The 19474-nt window shown below is 40.0% G+C and overlaps 1 protein-coding gene across 1 annotated transcript; it reads left to right on the top strand.

Moving 5' to 3' along the window:
* The first annotated feature begins 7481 nt into the window (after positions 1 to 7481).
* tlr18 (toll-like receptor 18) lies at positions 7482 to 16604 on the top strand. Its single transcript, XM_062992468.1, has 5 exons — positions 7482 to 7564; positions 7697 to 7751; positions 10278 to 11260; positions 13022 to 14198; positions 15526 to 16604. The coding sequence occupies exons 3-5, from the start codon at positions 10284 to 10286 to the stop codon at positions 15922 to 15924; spliced, it is 2553 nt and encodes an 850-aa protein (XP_062848538.1). The 5' UTR covers positions 7482 to 7564; positions 7697 to 7751; positions 10278 to 10283; the 3' UTR covers positions 15925 to 16604.
* Positions 16605 to 19474: the final 2870 nt, after the last annotated feature.

Genomic DNA, 19474 nt, shown 5'->3' with positions numbered 1-19474 from the left:
TTTTAGCTCTCAAAATTGACTGCTCCATTCGATTCAAGTCCGGATCATTTCCTGTGACATTTCTCCACACTTGATGGGCTCTCGAGACATATGCCCTCGGGTTTTCTCCCTGGCCCAATGGCTCAATGAGAATATTATCTGGATGCACATTTGTCGGAAACGTATCTCTTAGCGCTCTCCACACTCGACCTCTATTCGCAGAAAACAGCTCCGGGTCATTCACAGCAGTCCCCACATATCGATTAAGCCCTGCTTTCTGTAGAAGCTCCTCCATGGCTGGAACCCCAAGGAGATTAGCTAGAAGTCTCTTAATATCTCCTACAGCCGATTGTGTCCCCACCATAATCTCTTCCAGCTTTGAAATCCAAGGATGGGCTCCATCCTGAAGAGTAGGCAACTTCTCAAGTATATCTGACATATCTGTATTCTGCCAAGGCTTGTACTCCAAACTCTGTCCTCGGATGACCACTGGACACATCTTCTCCAGTGACTTCCCTTTTCTTGAACGCAACACATACTTTCTGTCCACTTGTTTGGAGTCTTCTTTCTGCAACTCTTTCTTCTGTATCTGCAATTCCCTTAATTGCTCCTCCAGCTCTTTCCGGCCTTCCGGACTAGTAGATTCTTCCAGGCGTGAAAGACATTGATCTATACTTTTTCCTACCTTTCTTAAAGCCTTCTGTTTGTTCTCAATTCTGGTGCTGGATGTTGCAGGAAAAAACCCTCTTGAATACATAGGACCATCTGAATCACTATCGCTACCTCCATTTTCACTCTCCTTAGAGCTTTCATCTCCTGAGTCTTCTCTCCTCCTTGTTTTATCTCCTCTCTTTTCCGCTTTAGCCAATATCTTCCTGACTGCAGGGTCATATCCTCCCATGACCTCCTCCAGATCACTTCGATCTTCATCATCTTCAAATTCCATCCTCCTGATCCTCAGCTCACCCTTAGTTTTCAAAGATGTCGTCTTCTTCTTACTTTTAGAACTTGGGTACATCTTTATGGTCGTTTCCGCTTGTCCCATTTCTATTATTCGATCATCCTCATTTCTGATTTGATAATTGCCCTCCTGACTGATCACTGGGAGCTGGGGATAAACCTCCTCAAATTTCACATTCTTCTGATAGGGAGGGGGTTTTTTCACTGAGTCCACATGTGAAAAAGGCACATTGACTTCCGCCATTCGTTTTTCTATTTCTTTTGTGCTTTTTTCTATTTCTTCTGCACCTCTATCTCTCTTCTCTTTTGCAGCTCTCATCCGCTTCTGCCCTTCATTCTCAAACAACTGGAGAATGCCAAGCTCCTCTTGTCTTTTTTCTTTACGTTTTTCACCTTTTTTACCCTTCTTTTGATCAGCTTTATATGTAGACACAAGCACCTGCATTGTATTAATTACATCTGGATTAAACGTTCCCTCCAATGGCCAAGGTTGGTTAATCTCAGGCCAACGCTTATTCCACTTCTCCATCATCTTTGGGATGCCTTTAACTAAAGAATTATTCTTCTGTATCACATCAACAGGAGTAATAACCTTCGCAATTTTAGCGTCCTTCTCTGACATTGTAATGACTTCCTTATGTACCCTTATTGCAAAAATAAGACTAATCACTATAACTACTTAAAACTATTTCAATTACCACTCCTTTATTTCCCTAAGCAACCGATGTGACACAATCAATAAAACCTAAAATGAATTTGCCAACTCCAAAGGTGACAACCATCCACAACACTAAGCATCTCCTATTATAATAACCAAACACCCAAAGAATCTATCAAATTGTAAGCAAAAGCTCACTCAATTAATCCCCCAAATAAAAGAAAGTCCTATCCCATATGAAACTCAAACTCACACACTCCCACAAGGGACCAACTATCATCAAATAAAGTCCAATTCGCATATTCATTCACCTTAAACCAACAAATAGTCTCAATATCAAACCCCAACACAGCTTAGATCAGAAATCATGCACAGACAATAAAACTCACATTAGCCATCAAAGTTTAGTATATTCCTATAGACGATCAGTCTGTTGCCAAGCCTTTTCTCTCTAAAACTATATCATATAGTGTAAACAAATACACATACTCTTGTATACCCAAATAGATGAATAATAATCATAAAATACACTTAAAATGCAGGTATTGGATAGCAGAGTTTGTGATAATAAACAGGAACACTGGCCTGATTAGATGAATGATGTCATCACACTTCAGTCCTTATTGAACAGCAGCACCTCCACTCCGCGCTGCGCACACAAGGGGAGAATCACCCCTCCTTCTCCTCTGCTCACAGAAACCCACTTTGTAGTCGTCTCATATGAACACACAGGAATCAGAAGACAGGGCAAAGTTTATAAAGTCTTTTACTAAACAGCACTCTATTAATTCACAACTTTGCTCAGGTTTTTTTCCTTCACTTCAACAAACTTTTATACACATGCAAGCATTTGCAGTCAGGCTAAACATTACACCTACAAAGGTTAGGCACGTCAACTACACACACACACATACATTAATGTACATGGACCTACTTAGTTCAGTTCCTTCAGTTCCTCTGACTACTTTTCAGTCCTTAAATCCTTACATATTCCTTATTTCTGTTTACATTAAACTCCTTTATATTGTCTATTCCTTAAACTCCTTTTAATAAATTTTTACGTCCTCGGATCTCTGCAAATCTGAATTACATGCATTCTATTCTTCTGCTATCTTAACTATTTGCTATCTGCTCCTCATCCTTCAAACCTCCTGAGGCTGGCTCTCCAATGTCTGTGGTGTCAAAAACTCAACTTCAAACATACTTTATCTTAAAACCACACCACAGCCAGCAGCAGCAAAAATCACATAGATTCATGGCATATTACACACACTCACACATAACTTTACAATTTATTGGTTTACTTATCCTAATTCTTCATAAAAGTGGACTTAGGGGTCTTTTTTTCTCCTTTTTTTTTTAAAAGCCTGCCCTTACCACACTTCGCATCATCTGGTTTCCATCATTACTCACATTACACTCAACCTCACACTAGACGACACCCTCCAATCACTATGATTGACAGGTCTCCATACCATTTGATTTCCTTACTCCCTAGGCCAAAAACTCCCCCTAAACGTGGGATACTGTCTCTCTCTCCCATACGCACATAGAAGCAGCACCTCTGACGTCACCTTACACAGCTCTCTAAGTCTGGGCAGCCCCCACTTTTTCTCCCCCTCTCACACACACACACAAAGGGATCAGGGAGCAAAAAACAGGACTTTGTTACTTATAAGAATTCAATGCAACTTAGCTGTCAGCACTTCATCTAAACACTAAGCCATGATTCACACTATACTTCTCACCTTAATACTATATCCATTCTTTAAAAATCTTTCTTGGGAGTTTATTGCTTACATTTCAAATGTCCTCATCATTTCTGAGGCTCATAAATTTTTAATTAATTAACCTCCCAAAGAAAGCTCATTAATTATCATTAATTACTTAATTAGCATTAAGCTGTCCTCTTGAAGAAGCTTATTATTTTTACTTATTAATTATTACTCAATAAAAATCAAACAAAAGTCTTCTTCAAGGGCTCATTTTATTTCTAACTAAATATCCTATTGACCACTACAGCAATCTATTACAATAATCACCCACTGACAATTAAGACAGGCGCCACACATTACACATATGCACACATACTTCTGTATCTCTCTCATGCAAAGGGGCTTCTCTCATGGGAGCTCTCTCCTGCACACACACACCCCAACCTAAAGCTCTGCCTCTCAAACAAACACAAACACACACACAGAATCCAAAGAGCCCAGCTCTTTGCACGCACACACATAGTCTTAGACACACAAACTCAATCCTAACACACACAAATATACATTACATAGAGCACACACACATAGACTTAACGCCCTTATGCACTCACTTTTTCCTGCTCTTCCATCTGACATACACACACACACACTTAGAGCTCTCACATACATTCCTAAAAACATTTAATGCTGCAAAGTCGACTAATTCATATTTTCCTTAATGCATGCTTCTTCCTTTACTCTCATTTAATCTTCTTAATTCTTTTTAACTCTTTTTTCCTTAAAACACTTCACTTTCCTCTTATTTACCTTTGTATTCTCTATTCTTTTCTGTTTCCTTTTAACCTTAAATTTCTCTTAATCCTTAACTTTAATTAATTAGCACCTTATTAATTGCTAACGAGAGAGGATAATTGCTCATGTCTTACAGTCAACAAAGTTAATAGGCCTATACTAAGTCACTCGCATGGCGCTAATTAACACTCTTACTCGTTAATAATCAAGGCTATTCCACATACTTCAACTTTTTTTTTCCCTACTTAAACTTTTTCCTTTTCCATCCCATATTGTCTCTATTTTCACTTTACCCCCCTATTGTGATGTCCATATCACAATAAACCTTGAATTTGGACGGAGCATCATTCCACCGTCCACACCTCACAGTACACACAAGAACGTTGCAGTGCAGCCAAACACCACAGATTACAACACACAGGCTCACGCCCTATCATCATAAAAAATAGAACGCTCACCTGATGTCGTTCTGACAGTGTAGCAGCTACATCAGCATCCCATCCTCGTCGCCATCTGAGGTGTCTTTGTCTTAACGATGAGGTGCCGATTGTGAAATGACGACTCCGTTGACACAGTTTATTTGCAATTAAGAAGTTTATTACAGAATAATAGCAGTGTCGCTCGGACAGCCTGGCTTTGTCCGGAGAGAGCTTGTGTTCGGATCTGCTGCTCTCTGACTCCAATGAAATTTGCTTCTCCTTAAATACTTGAATATCCATACAAAAAACATATGGAATGTATCGGGTGTGTCATTTTCTTAAAACTCAGTAGAGGTTCCCACAGTCCTACTGACAGTTAGGGCCTCTGTGTGATTAATATATTTTCTATAGAATAACAGAAATGTATGCATTTAAAATGGATCCCAGATGTGGGATTGCAACCGAATACACCCCGGCCTCCTTATGGAATGTAGAGGTCTCATGAGAGGCATCCCAGAAGTGTGGGAAACACTTCTACACAATAACCTATATATGAGATTGTTTTAAAAGGAATATTAAAAAGAGATATCTGACCAAATTATTTTATACGAACCTTCCAGACACCTCACAAGCTAGTCTAGCAGTGATACATATATGATGGTTAGTCACCCATAATACCAGTTCGTTTTCTTTGCTGTAACTGCTGCCCTTGTGCTGTCAGCAGTAAGGATTGAGAAAGCAGCCAGAAGGATTTGAGCACAAGAGGTGAATACATGCATTAACACTGACTCACATTCACACTGACTCACCAGCACAGTGTTGGTTGGTTGGAGGTGGGACAGTTCACTCCAAAACACTCTCATACCTCTGAGTACCAGAGATCAGAGACTTCATGCACCAGGATCTTATGACTGAAGTTTTGGTTTATTTTTAATGTTTCTAGGCTTGTCTGGTCGAAACAAACACTGTTATACATATTATTTAAGCTGATTATTTGATCATTTAAGTCAGAAGTAAATAGATTTGTGTGTTGTTGCTGATGGAGGACATTTAAAGCCCAGGACTGTGAGGATGCTGCGGGGACACTATTACGTATATTTAATGCTATGATGAGGTAAGAATTTTATCAAAGAAAAATAAAGCAAAATGAAGAATGTATTTGTTTTTTCACTATTTTTATATTTTGTCTTTGGCTGTTCCTGGCTTTTTGGCACAGGTTCATGATTACCTTTAATAAGGTTTAGACTTGTAACCTACTTATGTGACAGTAGTGTTTTTTCACCAACATGTAACAGTATTTTTTTACTGTATTGTCGTTTTTACCTAGTTTTTGTTATACGACATGTACCCTGCTTTGTTGTGATCATGTTGTGCGGTATACCGTTAGTCTCTTGTTCAGTCAGTATTTCGCACCTGTACTGATTTTAAAAGCTTTTTTGCACGTACATCAGTGTTAAGACGCACTTTTCTGGCCTCAGTCGTGAAAGAAAGGTTTTATTTTGAGCCCTGGTTTGTTTATGTCCAGTATTCAGTGGCTGGCGTGCTGTGAGGAAGCCTCTATACGCCCAAATTGTTACTGTATTGTTATTCCACACAGGAGCTGGTGAATTTGTCTTTCACACTAATCTTCCATCCATACATTTCTACTGATCATTGAGTCCATGAAGGTGATCAGAGAGTTTCTGTATTGAACAAACAAGAAATAACACAATTTATGTCATTTATTTGTTTACTTCTCATTATACTGTACAACTTTATGTAAAAAAAGCCGTTTCTTTTTTTAACGTCATGTTTTACACTTTGGTTACATTCATGACAGTCTCAAAGTCATGGACAATTTTGTATCTCCAGTTCGCCTCACTTGCATGTTTTTGGACTATGGGAGGAAACCGGAGCTCCTAAAGGAAACCTATGCAGACACGGGGAGAACATGCAAACTCTACACAAAAAGGACCTGGTCCGCTCCACCTGGGGATCGAACCCAGGACCTTCTTGCTGTGAGGCAACAGTGCTACCCACTGCCACCGTGCCGCCCCAGCTTTTGAATATTATAAATGTTTTATTGCAAAGTTACATGCTGCTTTTCAAAAGCCCCACATTTGGCAGGCCTACAAAATAAAAGTAATATGAATGTATCCCCAAAAAGCCACATATTCAAAGTTAATATTTACATAGCTAATCTGCAACACTAATCAAAGAGTGACCCTTATACCTGGGGGAATTTTTTATCTAATCTAGTCACTTTCAGACATTCTTTGCATATTTCAGTCAGCGATTGACTGAAAAGAATATCCTGCACACATTCACTTGCCGTTTACCGTTCATACTAATAAAAACATCATAAATGTTTCTCCCGAATAAGTTTTCATGAATAGCTTTGTGGTTAATGACAAACCGGTCATTATACTGCAGAGTCATTTTACAGATACAAAGCCCTGGTTCCTTACCGGCACTGCACGGAAGTACTGAACACATGACAGGGCAAGAATTCCACAAAGGGCATCACACACTTATCCATTTACTTACTCACAGTACTTACAGTTTCATTTGCAGTAGCCAGTTCAGCTTCTGCATGTTTTGGGAGGTGTCTGCATACAAAACTCTACATACGAATGAAGATAGTGACCGGATATGAGGTGCAATCCCACGTCCCTGGCACAGATAACTCTTTTATTATGTTTTTTATGTGTATAATGTAAGGTTATGGTTATGACCCTGTACCTCATAGGGGAATAAAGATAAATGCCAGTTCTAGTCAAACAAATAATTAAAACATAATTAGCAAAGGCTCTGTGTAGGGAGGGCGAGCTAAATCACTGGTCTCTTCCGTACCTGGCGTGCAGTCAGATTTGAATGATGTTTGTTTAACTTGGCAATAAAAGCGGTCGTAACTCGTGTCCTGCGCATGAGGAAAGAAAAAGTAGCTCTCCATTTGTAAACATAACTGGTAATATGAGAACCTCGGTGGTTGACTGCTCTCTTCTATTGGACAGTGCTGGAAAAAGGCTGATTGTGGACAATTTGAGAAACTGTGAGACAAGGTGGCAGGTTCATAATTAAACTGAAAGTCTTTGTGAATGTTAAATAGTTTGTACATAAAAAATTAAAGATGGAATTTACTCCACGCATTGAGTGTGTCTTAAAATTAACTTTACACTTTTCAATGTTTCCAGGTATGTTTTCTGCTCTATAAAGAATGCTTTAGGAGTCTGTTCAACAGCGTTTAAGGTAAGGTAAGATTTTTTTTCATATTTTGTATTTTTTTTTAGATACAGTAGACCCTTGACTTACGAATGTAATTGGTTCTGAAGGGCTGTTCTTAAGTCAAAATGTTCGTTAGTTAAACCTGTTTTTCCCATAAGAAATCATGTAAATAGAATTAATCCGTACCAGACCTCCCAAACCCCCCCTTACCTAACCTTTCTAATGTCTTAAATTGTCTTTTTTGTTATAAATACAAGTATATTTTCCCTTAAATCTACATTACCGTAATAAACAATAATAAACAACACTGTACTGTACAGTACATATAAACCACATTTCAGTACAGTACGTGTGCTGTACCATACACCATAATACATTTCCTTCTTTTTATATAAAATGTATCTACAAGAAACAACAATAACTCTCATATTTCTCTATTATTTCCTTCTTTATTTCAGTAGTGTTGTATTTTGTAGGTGTAATTGCACGAAAGAAAGAATACTTTACTGAGCCGAATTCCTTCTTCTCTCTCACTCACTGTCCCCTCTGTCTGATACACAGTGACACCTACTGGCAGGAGTAATTATACACAACAAATTTAATAAATTCATTTTCTCAGCACTGCGCATTCTCTACAGCTTCTTTGGGGCCATTTTAATATTGAATTTTACAAAATATAAAAAATACACCGAAAAAACACTGTTCGCTGTCCAAATGTTCGCTCACTGTATATATATAGAGAGAAAGAGACGGTCGAGTCAACTTGTTCATGACGTCACTTGTTTCGCGAATTTCGGTTCGTAATCCGAAATTTGTTTGTACGTTAAGTTGATAAAGATCGTTCATAACCTGAAATGTTCGTATGGTAAACTGTTCGTAACTCAAGGGTCCACTGTAAATGAAAATTACTTTACATTCAGTAAGTTCAGCTTAATGACGAAGGACAGACAAAATAACAGAAACAACAACAAAACATTCATCTAAGGAGTGTATTAAGGTGTCGTACGCATTGCAGAAGAACAGCTCATTAGTTTTGGGAATGCTGTCACACAAGTCATGAATAGTTTTAGGTAATGATTCAGTTTGTTGGAAATGATTCAAGTAAACATTATTCAGTTGTTTGAGAAATAAGGGGCATATTAATTTACTAATAAAACTCATCTATGGAGCTTTGTTTCTAACTATCATTTAGTCACTTTTAGACTTTATGTGGTCTGCCATAGGGCAGCACGGTGGCTAAGTGGGTAGCACAGTCGCCTCACAGCAAGAAGGTCCTGGGTTTGATCCACAGGTGGGGTGGTCTGGGTCCTTTCTGTGTGGAGTTTGCATGTTCTCCCCATGTCTGCGTGGGTTTACTCCGGGTGCTCCGGTTTCCTCCCACAGTCCAAAGACATGCATGTGAGGTGAATTGGAGACACTAAATTGTCCAGGACTGTGTTTGATAGTAAACTTGTGTGAACTGATGAATCTTGTGTAATGACATGTGGTCTGCCAGTTACTGTGGCTCCTAAATGCTTCCACTTTTCAGTATCACCACTCACAGATGATTATGCAATATCTAGAAGGAAGGAAATTTTGTCTGACTTTTATCTTGCAACAGTTGCATCCTATTACAAGACCACGCTTGAATTCTCGGAGCTCTTTAACACGCTGGAAATGATTCATGTAGAAAGATTTTTCATTGTTTGAGAAATAAGAGGCATATACACATCAGCCATAACAATAAAACCAACTCCTTGTTTCTACACTTACTGTCCATTTCATCAGCTCCACTTACCGTTTAGAAGCACTTTGTAGTTCTACAAAGTAGACTGTAGTCTATCTGTTTCTCTGCATGCTTTGTCAGCTCTCATGACCACCACAGAGCAGGTATTATTTGGGTGGTGGATCATTCTCAGCACTGCAGTGACACTGACATGGTGGTGGTGTGTTAGTGTGTGTTGTGCTGGTATGAGTGGATCAGACACAGCAGCACTGCTGGAGTTTTTAAACACCTCACTGTCACTGCTGGACTGAGAATAGTCCAGCAACCAAAAATATACAGCCAACAGCACCGCGTGGGCAGCGTCCTGTGACCACTGATGAAGGTCTCAAAGATGACCGACTCAAACAGCAGCAATAGATGAGTGATCATCTCTGACTTTACATCTAATAGAGTGGACAGTGAGTGGACACGGTATTTAAAAACTCCAGCAGTGCTGCAGTGTCTGATCCACTCTTACCAGCACAACACACACTAACACACCACCACCATGTCATTGTCACTGCAGTGCTGAGAATGATCCACCACCTAAATAATACCTGCTCTGTGGTGGTCCTGTGGGGGTCCTGACCATTGAAGAACAGAGTGAAAGCAGGTTAAAAAAGTATGTAGAAAAACAGATGGACTACAGTCAGTAATTGTAGAACTACAAAGTGCTTCTATATGGTAAGTGGAGCTGATAAAATGGACAGTGAATGTAGAAACAAGGAGGTGGTTTTAATGTTATGGCTGGTCAGTGTACATAATAATACTACATTAATGACCCATACTGTTGTACATTTTTACAGATTCAAATGGCAGATGTGAGGGTGTTTACTCTGCTCACTCTTGTTTTTGGCTTCCAATCATCTCTTCTCATCTTGCCAGTTCAAGCAAGCCATTCCTGTCTGATATCTGCTGATGGGCTTGCAGCAAACTGCCAAGGCATGCGGCTAATGCATGTCCCTGTTGAACAACTGCCTACTTCTATAGAGGTGCTAGATCTTTCATATAACATTCTACAAGTCATCAGCAACATGGATTTCTTTAGGCTGCCCAACCTCCGAGTCCTGTGGCTTCAGTTCAACAACATATATTTGATTGAAGATGATGCCTTTCAAAGAAATTTACTACTGGAAGAGCTGAGTATCTTCAACAACTCATTACCAGATATCCCGTCAAAAGCTCTTGCGGTGCTCAACAGACTCCAAAAATTAGACATGTCCAATAACTTCTACACCAAAGCAACTCTGGATGATTTATTTCTGAATTTCAGTAGTCTAAAAATGATCTCGATCGGTGGTCCTTTTGTCAGTGCTTTAAAACAAGGGGATCTTGATGTGTTACAGAACACGTCTCTGGACAAGTTTGCCATTAAAACTGGTTCTAGTCTGGACATTTATGAGCCAGGGTATTTAAAGAACATTCAGACTTCAGTGTTGTGGCTGGATATAGCCATTGATAACAGAACACAAGCACTCCCTTTAATTCTATCAGACATTAAAAATAAGACATTGAAGTGTCTGCGTTTTCGCAATCTCTTTGAGTTCACGTACTACACAGACAAAGAGGATCTGTTCTATGGCTTACAGTATATAAACACCCAGGATCTAGTCTTTCATCGGGGGAAGTTCAGCGAAGGACTCTTGAAAATGGTCCTTGTCAATGTACAGAAAAGTTCAGTTACAGTACTAGAACTGTTTTTCATTGATTTTGCCAGGTCACAAACATTCGTAAATAATGAAGAGGAATCCAGTGTGACGGATTTGGAGCTTGAAATGTTGGTTCTCTCGTAAGTATATATATATCTTTTTTTGATACTATATTCACCCTTACGTCCTCTAAATTTATTTATTTTTTTCTGTCCTCAAGTAAACCACTGGTCATTGATGGTTACCCACCCCTAGCTTGTACTTCCCAGCAAATTACAGACATTGGAGGGGGTCCCTTTGCAGCTCTAACAGTGTCCACTTTTCTAGGAAGGCTTTCTACAAGATTTTACAGTGAAAATGCCAGTCAGGTTCTTCCACACCAACTCACCCAACCAAACTAACATCGAACAGCCATAACATTAAAACCACCTCCTTGTTTCTACACTGACTGTCCATTGTATCAGCTCCACTTACCATATAGAAGCACTTTGTAGTTCTACAATTACTGACTACTGACTGTCCCCACAGGACCACTACAGAGCACTGCAGTGGCAATGACATGGTGGTGGTGTGTTAGTGTGTGTTGTGCTGTTATCAGTGGATCAGACACAGCAGCGCTGCTGGAGTTTTTAAGTACCGTGTCCACTCACTCTCCACTCTATTAGACACTCCTACCTAGTTGGTCCACGTTGTAGATGTAAAGTCAGAGACGATCGCTCATCTATTGCTGCTGTTTGAGTTGGTCATCTTCTAGACCTTCATCACTGGTCACAGGCTATTGGGTGGATATGTTTTTGTTTGGTGGACCAGCAGTGACAGTGAGGTGTTTAAAAACTCCATAAGCACTGCTGTGTCTGATCCACCACCTAAATAATACCTGCTCTGTGGTGGTCCTGGGAGAGTCCTGACCATTGAAGGACAGCATGAAAGGGGGCTAACAAAGCATGCAAAGAAACAGATGGACTACAGTCAGTAGTTGTAGAACTACAAAGTGCTTTTATATGGTAAGTGGAGCTGGACAGTGAGTGTAGAAACAAGGAGGCGGTTTTAATGTTATTGCTGATTGGTGTAATTGTCCAAAATGTCTTGGTATGATGAAGCATTAAGATTCCCTTCACTGGAACCAAGGAAACTAGCTTAACCCCTGAAAAACCACCCCACAGCATTATCTCGTCTCCACCAAACTTTACAGTTGGCATAAAGCAGTCAGGCAGGGAACATTTTCCTGGCATTCACCAAACCCAGGCTTGTCCATCAGACTGCCAGATAAAAAAGTGTGATTTGTCACTCTACAGAACATGTTTTTATGTCCTCTGGCGGCATGCTTTACACCCCTTCATCTCACGCACGGCATCGTGCTGGGTGATATAAGGTTTACTTGCAGCCATTGAACCCATGCCATTTTTTGTCCCAGTGTTAATGCCAGAGGAAGTCTGGAACTCTGCAGTTATTGAGTCAGCAGAGCGCTGAGTTGCTGTGGTTTCTAAACACTTCCACTTTTCAGTAGTATCACTCACAGTTGATAATGGATCAGCTGATCTAGAAGGAAAGTCATTTTGCAACCGTGCTATCCTATTATGCTACCATGCACGAATTTAGTGAGCTCTTTAGAATGACCCATTCTGTCTCAAATATTTGTAAAGGCAGATGACATACATGGCTAGGTGCAAATTTAAGGATGTCACAATATGTCATATTACAGTTATTACAGTTATCTAAATGATTTTCAGTGTTGTGGCTGGATATAGCCATTGACAACAGAACACATGCACTCCCTTTAATTCTATCAGACATTAAAAATAAAGGCAGATGACATGGCTAGGTACGAATTTAAGGATGACACAATAGGTCATATTAAAGTTATTACAGTTATCTAAATGATTTTTTTCTAAATTCTACAGGGACATCAGCAACCCAGATATCCTTCGCTTTGACTGGTGTTTTACATGGTTGAACAAAATCTATCACCTGCGCATACACAACGTTAACTTCAACACTGTGCCCTGTGATGCCTGGGAGGAGATGAAAGCAGTGGAAATCCTTGATGTATCCAAAAACCGACTGCAGGACAGATTTCTCTTTAACCAGCAATGCAACTATAAGGATAAAATGCTATCGCTTCACACCCTTAATGTCAGCAACAATCAGCTGAGCAGCCTCAACTCCTTCAACTCTGTTGCAGGGGAGTTCAAAAGTCTACAGATAATCGATATCAGTTACAACCAGCTCGGTTCTAAAGGGAACAGTCATTGTCACTGGAGACAAAACATCACCACAGTCATTGCTAACCATAACAATATGGTTACCGAGAGCTTTAAATGTCTCCCGATTACCGCAGTACACCTCGACCTCGCCTACTGTAATCTCGACCAGTTAGACATGGACTACTTCCAGAAGGCCAGCGGTTTGAGGGAGATCCACCTCACTGGTAACAAGATTAAATTCATTCCCTCTGACTGGAAGAGTCCCAATTTGAAGTCACTAGCTTTGGATGGAAATTCTTTTGGTATCATAAACACGAAGTCTTTTAGAGGAATGCCAAACCTAAAGAAGCTGAAAGCGGGTAACAACCCGTACTACTGTACCTGCGACCTCCACACTTTCATACAGGAGACCGCTGTGAAGGGCAGAGTCCACATAACAGACTGGCCTGAGAACTACAAGTGTTACCACCCAGAGGACCTCCTAAATACGATGGTATCTCACTACTTCCCCGGTCACGTAGCCTGTGATATCAGGCTTATCATTACTATCTCTGTAGTAACCACTGCTGGAGTGGTGCTATCACTTATGCTAATATGCTATTTCTGTAATATACCCTGGTATGCTAAAGCTACATATCAGATCCTTAGGGCCAAGTACAGGGCACATAAAGAAGGACTGGCACATTCTATGGACTATACTTTTCATGCCTTCATCTCCTACAGCCACTCGGATGCAGATTGGGTAAGAGATCATCTGTTGCCATGCCTGGAGAACGCTAAGCCTCCGTACAGACTTTGCATCCATGAAAGGGACTTCATGCCAGGGAAGTGGATTATTGATAACATAATTGAGAACATCGAAAACAGTCGCAAGGTATGTATCACAGATACACACCAAAAGTAAAGGATAAATATTACAACCTCAAGTGAACTACAATTTTACACATTATTTAGGTATATACACCGATCAGCCATAACATTAAAACCACCTCCTTGTTTCTACACTCACTGTCCATTTTATCAGCTCCACTTACCATATAGAAGCACTTTGTAGTTCTACAATTACTGACTGTAGTCCATCTGTTTTTCTGCATACTGTTTAACTACTTTCACCTTGTTCTTCAATGGTCAGGACCCCCACAGAGCAGGTATTATTTAGGTGGTGGATGATTCTCAGCACTGCAGTGACACTGACATGGTGGTGGTGTGTTAGTGTGTGTTGTGCTGGTATGAGTGGATAAGACACAACAGCGCTGCTGTCCATGTCCACTCACGGTCCACTCTTGTAGATGTAAAGTCAGAGACGATCGCTCATCTATTGCTGCTGTTTGAGTTGGTCATCTTCTTGACTTTCATCAGTGGTCACAGGACGCTGTTCTCGGGGCGCTGTTGGCTGGATATTATTGGTTGGTGAACTATTCTCAGTCCAGCAGTGACAGTGAGGTGTTTAAAAACTCCAGCAGCATTGCTGTGTTGTATCCACTCATACCAGCATAACCCACACTAACACACCACCACCATGTCAGTGTCACTGCAGTGCTGAGATCCACCACCTAAATAATACCTGCTCTGTGGTGGTCCTGTGAAGGTCCTGACCATTGAAGAACAGCATGAAAGGGGGCTAACAAAGCATGCAGAGAAACAGGTGGACTACAGTCAGTAATTGTAGAACTACAGGGTGCTTCTATATGGTAAGTGGAGCTGATAAAATGGACAGTGAGTGTAGAAACAAGGAGGTGGTTTTAATGTTATGGCTGATTGGTGTATGAAGGGGGCTCTTTTGGCATTTCTTAAAATACACAACCAACATTTTGCCTGCACCCAAACTGCATGCTACTGTACTAAATAATACATTGAATTATTGCACTGCCCATCATATTATGAGCAATTTGACACACTATGTGGTCTGCAATATTTGTTCAATGTAGCCTACAACAGCAGAATTTATCATAGAATCAAGTTTATACCATGGAATCCACCATCCACTGGCTGCAAAATAAACAATTACTGTATGTGAAATTTCAGTATTGGAATATCTATCACAGGCACCTGAAATGTTAAATGCTGAAATGTTGTTCTGAAATTCAGCCAACTTATCCGACTGACGCAACTGGTAGATGTCTGGGTTTCGAAGTTGGCAAACCACTGTAAAGTATATCTGCCATTTTGCGGAACATCCTAATATCCTGTTTCTCTTTCAGGTCATCTTTGTGCTGTCACGACACTTTGTGAACAGTGAGTGGTGCAATTACGAGCTCTACTTTGCCCAGCAGCGAGTCATGGGCAAGACCTTCAGTGATGTCATCCTGGTGGTAAAAGAACCCATCGATTCAAACTCTCTACCCAGCAAGTACTGCAAACTGAAAAAAATGCTGAGCACCAAAACCTATCTGGAGTGGCCTGAACAGTCCAAACACCAGGCTTTCTTCTGGGCACAGCTGAAGAGTGTTCTTGGCAGGCCGAGTCCTGCATATGAATTGCCAGCCTCCGTGCGGAGACGTCCTACGAGAGTGAGCACAGCGTCTGTGATTGAGATTTCACATGAAAACCAACAGGCTGTAGACTTTGGACCAACAGTAGATCAAGAAACAAGGTTTTAACTTCAGCTTCCAGTTAAAACTTGATGTTATCAAGAAAGAACGTCTAAAGGACCACAGACCAAGAATTACACATTCCATAAGCTTAAGGGACAATCGATAAGCTGTGCTGATTGTGCACTAAAGTGCAGAGCATCTTATTAAACCATGTCTTATCTAGTGGTAGAAAAGTGTGGTTTGGTATTAGCAGGTACACTTATTAGGAGTAGGGCCATCATCTGGCTCTAAAATGTCATATACATGATATAGTTAAAGGTATGTGTAGATCTAACTATAGAGTTTTTTCAATTCCATTTCATTTTGAATGAAATTGATGCTCAAATTCATTTCAAAGGTGTTCAGTTGGGTTGAGGTCAAAGCTCTGTGTCGGCCATTGTAGACCAAACCAAACTCGTCAAACCATGTCTTCATGGACCTTGCTTTGTGCACAGAGGCTCAGTCATGCTTAAACTTTCCCAAACTCCTGCCACAAAGTTAAAATCATTCATTTATACTTATATACTATAAAAAACTTCATTCTATACTCCTGTTAACAATGGTTGTTTAAGTCTTAAATGGTTTGTGGTGGGATGTTGGACCGCTGTTTGAAAAGAAAAGTCTCCACTGATGTAGAGGAAGATCTACAATCTCTGTTCCTGAAAAAGTTGGAGAATTTTGTAAAATGTAATTAAAATGATTCTATTGTGTTAATTGTGTAGTATATTTATTTTAATGACAAAAGAAATTACCTTTAATGTTTTAGCCATAACATTAAAACCACCTCCTTGTTTCCACACTCACTGTCCATTTTATCAGCTCCACTTACCATATAGAAGCACTTTGGAGCTCTACAATTACTGACTGTAGTTCATCTGTTTCTCTACATACTTTTTTAACCTGCTTTCACCCTGTTCTTCAATGGTCAGGACCCCCACAGGACCCCCACAGAGCAGGTATTATTTAGGTGGTGGATCATTCTCAGCACTGCAGTGACACTGACATGGTGGTGGTGTGTTAGTGTGTGTTGTGCTGGTATGAGTGGATCTGACACAGCAGCGTTGCTGGAGTTTTTAAATACTGTGTCCACTCACTGTCCACTCTATTAGACACTCCTACCTAGTTGGTCCACCTTGTAGATGTAGAGTCAGAGACGATCGCTCATCTATTGCTGCTGTTTGAGTCGGTCATCTTCTAAACCTTCATCAGTGGTCACAGGACGCTGGTCATGGGGCGCTGTTGGCTGGATATATTTTTGGTTGGTGGACTATTCTCAGTCCAGCAGTGACAGTGAGGTGTTTAAAAACTCCAGCAGCGCTGCTGTGTCTGATCCACTCATACCAGCACAACACACACTAACACACCACCACCATGTCAGTGTCAATGCAGTGCTGAGAATCATCCAACACACTTTTCCTCACCACTTTGTGCCAAACGTCAAGAGAGAATTTCATACACTTTAAAAACAACAAGAACAAGACTGCAAATATTGTAGGCCTTTTATCATCTACTGTGCATAATGTTGTAAAAAGATTCAGGGAATTCTGGAAGATTCCAGTTAAGGTTTGATTATTATTTAGCACACTTTCACATTCAACTGGCAGCCCCCCCATCCCCCCCAACACATTCAGCTGACACACACACACACACACTTAAAACATCTTTCTGTACACCTGCATCTACGTGAAGCACTTTTGTAGTTGTATATTATTTTTCTAGCATTTAATCTTTTCTAGCATTTAATATAATAAATGTTGATTTTATATTGTAAGGAATGATTGTTGTGAGTAAAAATGCCCAACAGACTTTTTGTTTATTGAAATAATATTTTTATTGTCTTATATAGAAGCTAAATCCAATCTGTTGATATAACTACATAAAAATCACTATTTTTGCATTTCATTTTGTGTGAGAAAGCCAAATACTGTATGTCATTTAGTTCTGTTCAGATTTAAGCCTCAGGAGTATCCAGGCTCATCTAATAAATGTATTTTGAGCTCATCGAGGGTAAAGAAAAATGTTCCAGACTAAATAAGGTTCCATTAGAGAAAGGCATTTTCTGTTCAGTACAGTAGGTGGCACCAGTTCACATGTTTATCTCAGTTACTGAGGCTAAATGTCTCAGGTGTGGTAGTGTTGGTGCTGTACAGCCCTGGCGATTCAGGTTTGATCCCCACCTCAGGTTACTGCCTGAGTGTAGTTCTGGTGCAGTTATGCCCACTTGGGTTTTTAACTAGGTTCTGTTTGGTTTATTTTCTGATGTTAAAAACATGCCAGGAGGTTTTTTGGCTACTCTACGTTGATTGAGAGGTAAATGAAGGAGTATGTTGTGCACTGGGAACATATTCAGGTTGCATTCCCATCTTGCACACTGTCCTGAATAAAACAGTTACTGGAGTTGAATGAATGAAGTATTTCAGCTTGTCCTCAGTTTTGAATGCTTTTGCCTTGCTTTACAGTTGGCAGGGTGTACGTTTTATTAAAAGTTACCCCAATAACTCTTTAAACATGCCTTTGGTAATTGATTATAACGTTCCATTTTACTTATAAATGCCACTGACTGATCCAGATGTTGTTTTGCCTATCTCAGATGTGGACTTCTGGTGAGGGCTCAGGTAAGGTTTCCATCTACAGTAATGATCATGCTTGGAGGCAACACCACTGCAGGTTCTTTGCTCACTTATTGGTTATTTGCCTTTTTACAATGGACATTGTCTCAAAGCAACTTTACAGAATCCAGAAACCTTGAGAGGAACCAGACTCAGCAGGGACCCATCCTTTTTGGGTGGCCTGGAGGATAATTTGAATAAATAGGATTTACACAAACCATACATACACAAATTTAAATTAAATAAAAGTTATAACAAGCAAAAAATAATTCTTCATTATTTGTCCGTGTTAAAGTCCGTAGTGAAATCATGACATTTTTGGTGCAAACAAGTCAGGTTCCCATCACATCTAGCAGGAGCAGCATTGTTGGCACATCAGTCTCGACGTTAAAATGTGAAATTGTTAAGAGTAAAATATCAGTTCTGCAGAAAGTAGCTTTAGACTCCGGCACCCCGAATTATTACAGCATAACTAAAAGGGAAACTAAGAGGGTCACAGGACATCAGCGCCCACCTCCCCACCACCATCAAACCTGTTAAGTCTTAGCACAGGGGCAGTAGTAGATCAGTGGTTAAGGCACTGGGCTAGTAATCAGAAGGTAACTGGTTCAATCCCTACTACTGTCAAGTTGCCACTGTTGAGCACCTGAGCAAGGCCCCTAACCCTCACTTGCCTGCGTTGTATTTGGTTCTAACTGTAAGACACTTTGGATAAAAGTGTGTTTTAAAGGTCATAGAATTCATTACGCTCTAAAACTGTCATCAATTCTTAATTTTCTTTTAGTTTTTTATGCTTACAAGTTTTTGCGGATGAATTTGTTCATGTAATAGTTTTACGCCTACAGCAGATCATATTTATTTTGCCAAAGTAATATCTAAAAATGCTAGCCATTTAGCATAGTGGTGGAAGGCAATGAATTACATTTACTCGTGTTACTGTAATTGAGTGGTTTTTTGTGTACTTGCAC

This window comes from Trichomycterus rosablanca, chromosome 3 (assembly GCF_030014385.1).
Source record: "Trichomycterus rosablanca isolate fTriRos1 chromosome 3, fTriRos1.hap1, whole genome shotgun sequence".
NCBI classification, from domain to species: Eukaryota; Metazoa; Chordata; class Actinopteri; order Siluriformes; family Trichomycteridae; genus Trichomycterus; species Trichomycterus rosablanca.
This window is presented reverse-complemented; position numbering and strand designations above follow the sequence as displayed.